Source organism: Penaeus chinensis, chromosome 17, assembly GCF_019202785.1.
Source record: "Penaeus chinensis breed Huanghai No. 1 chromosome 17, ASM1920278v2, whole genome shotgun sequence".
NCBI classification, from domain to species: domain Eukaryota; kingdom Metazoa; phylum Arthropoda; class Malacostraca; order Decapoda; family Penaeidae; genus Penaeus; species Penaeus chinensis.
Genome location: NC_061835.1, coordinates 5537731 through 5550298, shown reverse-complemented (window position 1 = coordinate 5550298; position 12568 = coordinate 5537731). Strand labels below are relative to the sequence as shown.

Sequence of the window (12568 nt, the reverse complement as noted above, 5' to 3'; positions counted from 1 at the left end):
AAAAGTTTACACAGAAAAAATAGTTAGATTTAACCTGTTTACATAATTTTCTGGAATTACGTTTTAAAGACAATCTGCTCTCGGTCTCTCTCTCTCTCTCTCTCCTCTCCTTTCGTCCCTTATAAAATACCACACACTAGATTAGTAACCGTGGAAAAATAGTCGGTGACTAAGAGCCCAAATTAACTTGACAGCTACTTAACTTGCCCTGTCATCAGTGCAGTGTTGTATATATTATGTACAATTCGTATTTCTCGGTCAGCTACGAATTTGTCCCCTATTAAGGGCCACTTGAGCAGAACGATTCCTCGAGTAAATTACAACACTTGTGTTAATATCGAACAATAAATTATGCTATGGCAAATATATCTGATGTAAAACTATGGCCATAGCTGCCACGGAAAATAAATCGTAGATTACAAGCAGTCACATACAAATACATTAACCGCACTTGCACACGAACACACACACACATACATACATATATATATACCTTATATATACATATGTGTATATATATTTATATATATATATTCCATATATATATATATATCTATATATATATATTCTTATATATACTTATATACTTATACCTAAGTCTATATCTATCAATCTTTCTCTCCATTCATATAGATAGATAAATAGATATAGACATAGGTATAAACATATATAAGAATATATATGCATATATATATAATATATATACAGACATACATACATACATACACACATACATATACATACATACATATATATATATATATATATATGCATGTGTGTGTGTGTGTAGTGTATGTATGTATATATGTATATATACATTATTATATACACTTATAACTATGTCTATATCTATCTATCCATTCACACACACACATATATATACACATATATATACAAACACACAGACATCTTCCTTTTCTTATTAAATTCACACGCCTCGGACATACCATTTTAGGATTTCTGGTGAAGGTGCAGGTATGAGGACACATCCGGTTTTCAATGTCTTCCATGTGCGCTCGAAGCCAGGTGCTTGCCATGCGGGTCGAGGAGTAAACGAACACATGGGGAACAGGCCCATTTCTAAATCTGAAATATAAGAAACGAAACTTGCTTATCTGATATGACACATGCCTAATGTTATACTCTGTGTGTATATATATTTATACATATGTATATAAATATATATACTTGTATATATGTACATATATATACACACATGTATATATGTGTATAAATATATATATATATATATACATATACACATGTGTATATATATACTTATATATATACATGTGTATATGTATATGTATATATACGTATGTATACATGTGTATGTATATGTATATATATGCATATATATGTGTATATATACATATGTATTTAACCCAATGTATATATACATATTTATATACACATGTGTATATATATGTATATATACATAGATATACATATATGTATATATATATGTGTGTGTATGTGTTGACATATATTTAGATATATATGTATATATACGTATATATATGTGTGTATATACATATATGCATATATATGTGTAAATATCCATATATCCATATATATACATATATATATATATATGTGTGTGTGTGTGTGTGTGTGTGTAAGTGTGCGTGTGGTAAGAGTGTATACACAAATATGTACATATATATACATATACATATATATGTATATATGTATATATACTTATATATAATATATAAACATATATATATATATATATATATATATAAATACACACATATATATACATACATATTCATATATATATACATATATATATTTATATATATGTATATATACACATACATTCATACACACATACATGCATGCATATTAAAGTCAAAGACAAGATTCCCATCGTATTTACGTGCAGCAGCTGATAAACAAAAGGGTGTTTCTTACAGAACGGGAAGATTACCACTGAAATCCAAGGATTCGCCAGTGCGTGATTATTGCCAACAAAATAACCATAGCTTATCTAGACATGATTTCAGAATGATAGATTCATCATTCTTTGCTTCTGACCTCTCCATATTAGAAAGTATGTGGATATGGAAGGGACGACCGAAGCTTAATGGATATTTAGCCTCCACTGACATAGAATTGCTCCGCTCGTAATTACAATAGTTGACCCTGTTTGTAACACTCCTACATTTTCTATACATCCCTATGTTCCAATAATATCACCATACGTAAACAGGAAATGACAAATAACAGGTGCGTTCGCTTCATTCTCTGTATATTTTATATTTATATGTTATATAAATTATTACATTATTACAGCTAACCATTTTTAACTTCGTCTGGAAATGAAAATAAAGATGCTGTTCCCAATAAGCCTAGTTTTTCTGTTCCTTATACGCCTTTGTTTCCCGACTAGAAGTTCTATCACTACAATTATAATTATATGTGTGTGTGTGTATGTATGTATGTATATATATACATATACATGTATATACATACATACATACACACACACACACAAATATGTGTGTGTGTGTGTGCATATATATATATATATTTCTCCATTTAGTTTTATATATACATACATACATACTTATATGTATATGTATATATAGGTATATATACACACAGACAGACATGCGTATATGTATATATATATATGTATATATATGTACACATGTATGTGTGTCTGTATGTATGCATACAGACACATACACATTACTTAAGCACTACTACTACTACACAAACACACACACACACGCACACAGACACACACACACATATATATATATATATACATATATACATACATATATATATATATATGTGTGTGTGTACAAATATATGTATATAGTTATATGGATATATATAACATATCTATATACATATATATATATTTTTTTTATATATGAATATATATGTATATACCGTATTCATGTTGACAAATGTAGAAAAGGTATGAATGAGAATGAATATCTTCACAATACAAGAGATGTATTTGACCGGAAATACATACATCAAAGGAATTACAGAGTATATATATACATATATATATATATATCAGATATGAGCTGACGAACCACCTGACGATTGTGAACTCCCACTCGTTGTTCGTATAATTGCTGCCGCGACCGTCGGCGATGTAAGCAGCTTCCATAAATTTCTACCTGTTCAGTCCTCCATGGACTATTTTCACTTCTTCCCGATTGGGTAGATGTCCAGCTTCATTTATATGTACCACCATGGTGTTGGAAGTCCTATGGTGACAGATGTCAGCTCGATGTTCGCTGATCCTGGTGCTGAAACCACGGCCTGTTTCACCAAAGTATGCTGTATCGCATCTGGTGCAGGGTATGCGATATACAGCACTGTTAGGATTGCTTTCGGGCTGCTTCTTGTCTCGTATCATGTCATGTATCTTTTTCCCGGATGTGCTGGCGATTCTCACTGTATTGCCAAAGTATCTGCTGATCGCCTGGGAAATGTTACACGGCGGTAATATGAGAAAATCATTAGAAGAAATTGCAGCGTTTGATCTTGTGAGTATACTTCCCGCCTTCTTTCTGAGGTTTAGTAGGAAGCCTCTGGGATATTTATGTTTCATGAAGGAATTAATTATATAGGCAACCTTGTCCTCAAGAAATTCAGGGCTGCAGATCCTCAGTGCTCTGAGGAAGAAGCCGATTACAACGCCAGATTTTGTTTTGTTGCTGTGGGCGGATATAATCATCTTTATTTGTAGGCTTCCTGTATACAGAGAAACGTAGGCTGTCGTCTCCCCGATGTATCAGAGTGTCCAGGAAAGGTAAATAAACAATGATGTCTTGTAGGTGGAAGGGCATCTCCTCTGGTCTCTCCCCAGGGGTTGTAATAACACTGTGGTGCGGTATCTTCCCCCAGCGTTATGCCACCAGTCTAATGTACTGTACTGTGGTGGTCCTTATCCTCTCTCACTTGTATGGGACTCGCTTTGGTACTTGAAGAAGTGAAGTGGAGTTGTAGTTAAAGTTGTCACTGCTTCAAGGGTATGCAGAGGGGAGAGATCATTAAAGGGGTTTACACCTACCCACGTGTTTGCCGTGCGTGGCATCCTTGTGCACTGTGGAGACGGGAGTCCTGGAGGTTGAGCGATGCCGTGAATGAGTACGCCCTGCCTCTTTGGGCCTCTATTCTAGCAAGACAGGCGGCCTGATCCTGACCCGGTCAGGCCAATCGGCTGGTCTCCCTCGGGAGGCTAGGGTCAAGCAGTCATGCCGCCATTGGCACTCACAATGGTCCGTGAGCGCCGTTACAATGGCTATTGGCTGCATATATCCTCTCATCACCCCTGTAGCTGTTATATACTGGCTCTAACATTCAGCTTCCCCTTGTTGGACTCCGTGGTGGGTGGGGGCGTGAGAAGATGAAGCACTGTCTTATTACATGGAAAAAATCAAACCAAAATCCCCCACTGACATATATATATATATGTATGTATATATGTATATATATATAAACATGTATACACACATACTAAGCCGCGGGATTATGCGGTAGGATAGCCAGTTCCTTTCCTCCCCGACTTTGACCCCAACATGCTGACGTCAGCACATCAGTACTCATTCACAACTGAGTCGACTGAGAGGGGCCGGGCGCGAACCCATGACCTTGCGACAGCAAAGCGAGCGCTCTACCACTGAGCTATGCCACCCTCTGTGTATATGTATATGTATATATATACATATATATACATATATATAAATGTGTGTCTGTGTGTGTGTGCATGTATATACATATATATACATATATGTATATGTATACATTTAAACATATATGTGTATATATATGAATATATATATATATGATATATATGTATATATATATATACATGTACACATATACATATATATACATATATATATATGTATATGCGTGTATATTTATATATGTATATATATTCATATATGTATATATATTTATGTATGTATATATACATATGTACATATATCTATATGTATATACATATATTTTTGTTGTTTTTTGTACATGAAACTTCATGATATATCAGCTGCTACTGTGTATACAAACATTTATGAAATGTCATTATCGATTTTTCACTCGCTGTACCCTGTTCGAAACAAAGTTTTTTTTTTTAACATTCAGGATTCTTTTAAACACAAAACGCCTAAAATGATCGGCCATAAACATCCCTTCAAAAAATACTTATTTTTTTTTTAATCACTTATGCAATACAACTGAAATGTACTTGACCTGTTTTTCGGCACATCCTGATAAGTCTTCGAAGCCGCTTCTTTGAACGTGTCCAGGATGGGGGCGAATAAGGGGTCCTTGAAGTCCAGAGGCACGTCTGCGGGAGGGAGTGCTTGGGCGCTTGCGGTGGGCCAGAATCAGTGTGTATATATGTGTGTGTGTGTGTGTGTGTGTGCGTGTTTAAATATACATATATATATGCATATATATATATATAAATGTATATATATGTATGTATATATATATATACATACACATACAATATATGGATATACCAATACAATACTTCTAACAGCATGAGTCTGCGTGCGTCCTTACAAACCTTCAGAAATAGCTTGTTCCTCCTCGAGCTCCTTGACTGACAAAGAGCTGACCTGCTTGTAGACCATCTCGTACATTTCTTCGGATGTCTTGCTGTAGATTCAGACAGTGATGGATCAGTACGGGTACATACATGCACGAAAACACTCATGATTTATGTTTCCTTTTGTCACTACCTAATCGTAGACACTTTGCATGCATGTTATTATTAGATACTAGCTAATTTTACCAAAGCTTTTAAATGGTTGCGTATTTAATAGGACGTAGAGAAGCCGATATTTCTTAATGATGGTCAACGCCAAAAATGATTATGTAATTAAGCATATATATCTGTGTGTGAATATATATATGTATACAGTTAGATAGATAGATAGATATATGTAAGTATTTATGTATGCTTGTATGCATGTATGTATATGTGTGTGTGTGAAATATGGATATATTTATATGCATATGTATACGCATATATGTATATATGTATGTGTATACATATATATATGCAAATGTATACACATATATGTATATGTATATGTGTATATACATAAGTATATACATATATACATACATACATACATATATATATATATATAAACATATATTGCGAGACGAATTTACCTTACAAGCAGTGAGAGAGCACAGAACACTATCACCACGACAGGCTTCACGTATTTGGAGAGGCGCCATATTCTCATAGTCTTCCGGACGCTGCAACTGACCTATTAAGGTTAATCATCATTTTCATCATAAATAAAGTTCATGCATGCATATGTGCGTTTGTGCTTATGTCAGAGCGTTAGTTACGTTTGTTTTATTTGTTACATGACAATAATCACGTGATAACGATAATAATGATAATAGTGATGATAATAATAATAATAATAATAATAATAATAATAACAATAATGATAATAATAATAATAACAATAATAGCAACAATGATAATAGTGACAATAATAATAATAATAATGATAATAATACAGTAAAATAATAACAATTGGCAATGATAATGACAATGGTAGCAATAATAATAATGATGATAATAATAGTAATGACAATAATTGTAATGGTAATGATAATGATATTAATAACAATAATAACAATAATATCAGTGACAAAACAACAACAGCAACAATAATAGTAATGATGATAATAATATGATTAATGATAACAGTATCAATAATGATATTGATGATAATATAAAGGTTGATAATAATGATATTATTATTAATATTAATATATAGGTTAATAATAATAATAATAATAATGACAATGGCGTTGATGATAATAACAATATTAGTGATAATGAAAGTAATATAAATAAAAATGATAGCAATAATAATGATAAAATTAATAATAATAATAACAATAATAATGGTGATAATGATGATAATCATATAGCAATAATAATAATAATAATAATAATAATAATAATGAAGATAATAATAATGATAACAATGATGAAGATGATGATGATGATGATGATGATGATGATGATGATGATGATGATGATGATGATGAAGAAGATCATGATGAAGAAGATCATGATGAAGAAGATCATGATGATAACAACAACAATAATAATAACAAAAATGACCATCATCATCATTATCCCTTATCATCAAAATTACAATGACCAGCATCACACGAGACTAATATCACAATTAACAATATAATTTCTCATCGGCATCAGTCACCATCATCATCGTTACAAAGCTACTGAGTAATATTTAGTTTGGAGTAATACAATATTCAACTAAACCTAGTAAAGTTTTTTTTCTCTCTCTCTCACACGTGTCCAAGATATTGATTTAAACTATTGCGTTAAATGATATAATTACGAACTCTGGCATTAAATGTTCCCGATGATTTGTTCATACCTACTTTGCATCTAATTCCGTGCAAATTAATTTTCTGAACGTGCGTATTTCTTTCATCTTGAAACGAAAAGAAAAAATAAGTATCAATACTTCCATAATAGAAAAATAGAAAAATCTATTTTCTCAATATAATCAAGGATAAAAGTATACCCAGGATAAAGAAAAAGAACGGTCGTGAGTGGACTGGCAATACAGGTTCATTAGAATATCATTACTGTTCGAGATGAGAGTGATTATTATTCGCAGATGGTACTAATTACCGCCGTCCCTCACACTGAATGGACAACGTTCATGCTATAATTTCCTTGACACTTGGAAGGGAATTATAGCCCTGTCATCAATACCATCATCATCGTATTCACCATAATCATCATCACCATCATCATCGTCATCACCATCACCATCGTCATCATCATCATCATCGTCATCATCATCTTCATCATCATTATCATTATTATCATATATAATGATCATCGTCATTATCAGTGTCACTGTCATTACCATTACCATTATTATTATCATCATTATCGTTATCATTATCACCATCGCTATCAGTGTCACTATCAATACCATTACCATTAATATTTTAATGTTAATTTTCATTATAATCATTATCATTTGGACTATCAGTAGGAATATAAATACAAAAAAATAATAATTTCCTGAATACTAATACAAATAGAAAGGTTATCGGTTCTTTATTTTTAACTAAACTCTTGACTGGTTTGAATGGCAGTGGATATTCATACGGCAAGTGAACCAAATTATATACCACAGTGAATATCGCAATTTTACTCTCGTTTTCTGTAGTTGTTGGTAATAGTTGCATTGTTGTTCGTCTTGCTGGTGCTGTTTTTGCTGTTGCTTTCGTTGTTGGTTTAACCAGAATCAGGAGATATGAAAAAGGAATTGTCATATTTTTTGCAACATCCAATGCTCTTACCCTTCTTTCGATGAAGTGCGGCAAATTTAACAGATACATGCACCTGAGTCAGTCTAACAAGCAAAAGGCATTACTGACTCTAATAAATAAAAGGCCTTAGCTCGTTTCCTATACAGTTTGTTTTCCCACTCCACTCAAGCAAACTTCATCCATATCCCTAACGAAAGACAAGACAAACAGATTTTGTTCAGATATCAAAGAAGATAAAAGTCTGTACCTCGAGCACCCTATTCTGCAGACGAGCGGCGAGCGACCTGTATCGTTGGAAGGCGCAGAGGACACTAATGCAAGTCAGCGCGCCAACACTTAGCATGTTTAACCCATTGCCAACGGGGAACATGAATAAAAAATGGAAAAAATGCTGTGCTCATTTTTCATATTTCTGTGAAATGACTCTGCACATAGATGGCTCTGCTAGTGCTTAGCCACAAGGGGGTCAATTCGTAGACATTGTGACCTTACCTGATTTCCCCTTTCCTTGAATTGGCGGGGAAAACGTATTGTTTACTAGTGCTATGAATATCAGTGATGTTATTTTTATTATAAACATTAAAATTACTATAATGTTATAAACATTAGTAACAGCAAAATAAAATAACGTAAAATATTTTCGTAAATCAAAGAAAAGGGTGAATGGGCGAGACAGGCAGTACTCATAACTGGCTCATTGGTGTCTTAGTACATGTGTAGCCATCTATGCGTGAAAACAATCAAACAAGTAAACTCACGGTGGGCATCGCATATATGTACATGCCATGCCCGTCGTGAAAGGGTTAACTAGACTTATACTCAGACGTGCACACAAGACGGAATGGATTTCGGGAGGAAAGTAAGAAGTGTTCGGACTCTCCCCAACGAGGTGATATTTCTTCGTTTTGAAATTTCGTTGGACTGAATTCTCTAAACAAAAATTAAAGAATAAATAAATAAATTCATCTGAGCTTAATATAACTATTAAGCTAAATGGAATTCAAATATCACTCATAACTTCAAAATGCTCAAAGTAGAGGTGTATATATATACATATATATACATATGTACATATGTGTGTGTGTGTGTGTATGAATATATATATTTATTTGTTTATATAATTATTTATTAATTTATATAAATATAAATATATTTATTTGTTTATTAATTTATTAATTTATATAAATATAAATAACTGAATATATTATATAAAAATATATAATATATATGTATATATTACATATACATATATGTGTGTATGTATATATATATATGCATACAGACACACACACATCTACCTATATATATACATGTATGTATGTATGTATATATGTATATATATAGATATATGTATATACATTTATAAATATATGTTATTTTATGTGAAAATATATATTGTATATATATATAAATTATATATATATAATTATATGTGTTCATATATATATTTATATACTTATATATATATACATATATATATACTTATATATGTATATACATATATATATATATATATATATATTTTTTTTTATGTGTGTGTGTATAAACATATATATATATATATATATATACATATATACATATATATATATATGTATGTATATGTGTGTGTGTGTGTGTAATTATATATATATATGTATATATATACACATCTCTCTCTTTCACTGTCTCTCTCTCTATCTATATATATATATATATTTATATATGCAAATATAAATATTCTATATATATGTATGTATATATATAAATCATATATATATAGGTATATATATATACATATATGCTCAGAGCAGAGGTGCGTGTATATATTACACAGATATATATGTATATATATATATGTATATATATATATATATGTATATATATATATGTGTGTGTATGTGTGTGTGTATGTGTGTGTGTGTCCACGTTACAATAAAAATCATGAATGACAACTAAACTCTTGATTACTGAATCCTAAAAATCTTCATTTGTACTTAGGCGACCGGAGGTTGAGGTGGGCCGATTCACAGTGGGGTTTTTGTTTTCACAAACAACCGGTTTCCGACAATCAACAGAGTCCAGAGCGGCGCTTTCGAAACAAAGGTAGGCTGCAGAATCCCCTGTGAGGAAACTAGCGCTGGCTATTTACGTGGGTGTGGGGATTGTGGGAACTTTAAATTAGAATTAGGGATGCGCACTGGACATTTGAAATACGATATGATATACTGTAGATCGGAATTTTGCACCTAGATCGTGGACAGATAAATGGAAATGAAATGGAATTTACGATAGATAATAAAATAGAATTTAATAAAATATGGGGGTTTCAGCATCTCTTCTCTTTGTGTCTACGGCACCAGGCATACTTTGATATATCTCGGTGGCGCCAAACGTTCGGATGCCGCTCGGATGGTCATTTGACGTGGAGGCTGCAATCTAGGTCATTACAGTAGTAGTAATATCATTGTTATTATTATTATTACTATTATATAGTTTTTTTATCATGCTCATTATTATCATTACCATCGTTATTATTGTTAACACTGTTACCATCATATTATCGTTATGATTATAATGATAACGATAATTCTTGTTATTATAATTATTATTATCATCATTATCATTGTTTTTTTCACTATGATTACTGTTATTATTATTTGCATCATTATTATTACTATTATCATCATTACCATTACTGTTATCATTCCTATCGTTATTACTATAAACATCATTATTTTTTCATCATTGTTTTCATTTTCTTATAGACAAAGGAAACATCCTTCAGATTATAGATAGATCATCATTATTATTATTGTTATTATTATAAATATCATTATTATTATCTTTATTACTGTTATTATTTATCATTGTCGTTATCATTATCTGTATTTTTGTGATTATAAGTTATTATTGTTATAATTGATAAAGATATTATTATCATTACCATTATTATTATTATTATCATTATTATTATTAATATTATTGTAGCGGGGCGTAGACCAAGTAGATTTTTATGTGTCTGGTTGAGTTCGGGCTCGACCGAGAATATGAATAAAATTATTCAGGAAAAAATCGTCTGCAGTGAACAGATGTAAGGTTCCAGGCCTACGTCACGCTGCCACCACCCGATTAGTAGGTTCGGGAACCGTGCGTGTTGTGTATGGGGGTGTGAATGTTGTATGAGAAGGGGTGGAAGGAAAATACAGAATATGTGTGCTGAATGTTGGATGTGTAAGTGTGTAAATGTGAAAAGGGAGATAGCGTAGGCTGAGCGTCTGCGTGGACGTGTATGGAAGAAAAATGCAAGATCATAAAATTCTTCCTCTTCCTTTCGGGCTGAGCATCCACCTGCTGGCAGTGGGAACCCAGGTGTAGCAAAGTTATAATCTATTCTAGGATATCAGCTTAATATACTCTGATTTGTCTAGCCTTTTTACAGCCTTTCAGGGTTGCGAGATAGAGTAACCAGCAATGTGCTGTTTAGGAGACCCAAGTCCAAGAACGTTAAGCATTCAGCTTTAGTCAAAACCAGAACTTAACACAGATGTCGTTTGTTTTCCTGACTGGGACTGAGTGAAAGTTCTATGACGGTATGATGTTTATTTAGCGGTTTACACTCATTAGGGAGGTCTACAAATGATTCAGTCATGAGAAATTGATAGTTGCGTACATCATCAATTTAATCACAGCGGGGGTGATGTACGTGGATATCAACACCAGATGTTAAAAAGAATAACTCACGAACATTTACCCCTAAGTTAGCGTCCCAACTCGTAAGTATTTTAATCAAAGTATTAGCACAAAAAAAAAAAAAACACTAACCCTAATTTAAACAAGTTAATCTCCAACCCAGAATGAAGATTAACATAAAAAGAATAGTGCTGAGGAACTCTGAATAAAAACACTTGTATAACGAAAGGAAAACGTGGTGTAAGAAACAATCTAGCGTCGGAAGCCAAATCGAAAAATAAAACAACACAAGAGCATATATCACGAAGACTGCCTGAACACCCACAAGGTCAGGCAGGAATCGACCAAGGCAAAGTCAAACAAAAACAAAAGAACGGCAAAGACACGCTAAAACGACCCTAAAAATACGGGCAAGAATGTGGAAGATCTTTCTCCCAGGAGGTACGGATCCTCAAGCTGGGGGAAAGGAAATAGAAACCAAGAAACAACCAATCGTAAAAACAACAACAAAAACTAAGTAATAACTTAGCTTAAAAATAGGAAATGGCACACT

General features: G+C 32.4%; 1 protein-coding gene across 1 annotated transcript in view; it reads right to left on the bottom strand.

Moving 5' to 3' along the window:
* The window catches only part of LOC125034022 (4-galactosyl-N-acetylglucosaminide 3-alpha-L-fucosyltransferase FUT6-like), an 18034-nt gene extending 11789 nt beyond the window's left edge, over nt 1–6245 (bottom strand). Inside the window, exons 1-4 of the mRNA XM_047625664.1 lie at nt 6169–6245; nt 5555–5646; nt 5233–5329; nt 948–1086 (exon numbers count right to left, since the gene is read on the bottom strand). Of these exons, the coding sequence (XP_047481620.1) occupies nt 948–1086; nt 5233–5329; nt 5555–5646; nt 6169–6245 (405 nt within the window). The remainder of the gene's footprint in view (nt 1–947; nt 1087–5232; nt 5330–5554; nt 5647–6168) is intronic.
* Nucleotides 6246–12568: the final 6323 nt, after the last annotated feature.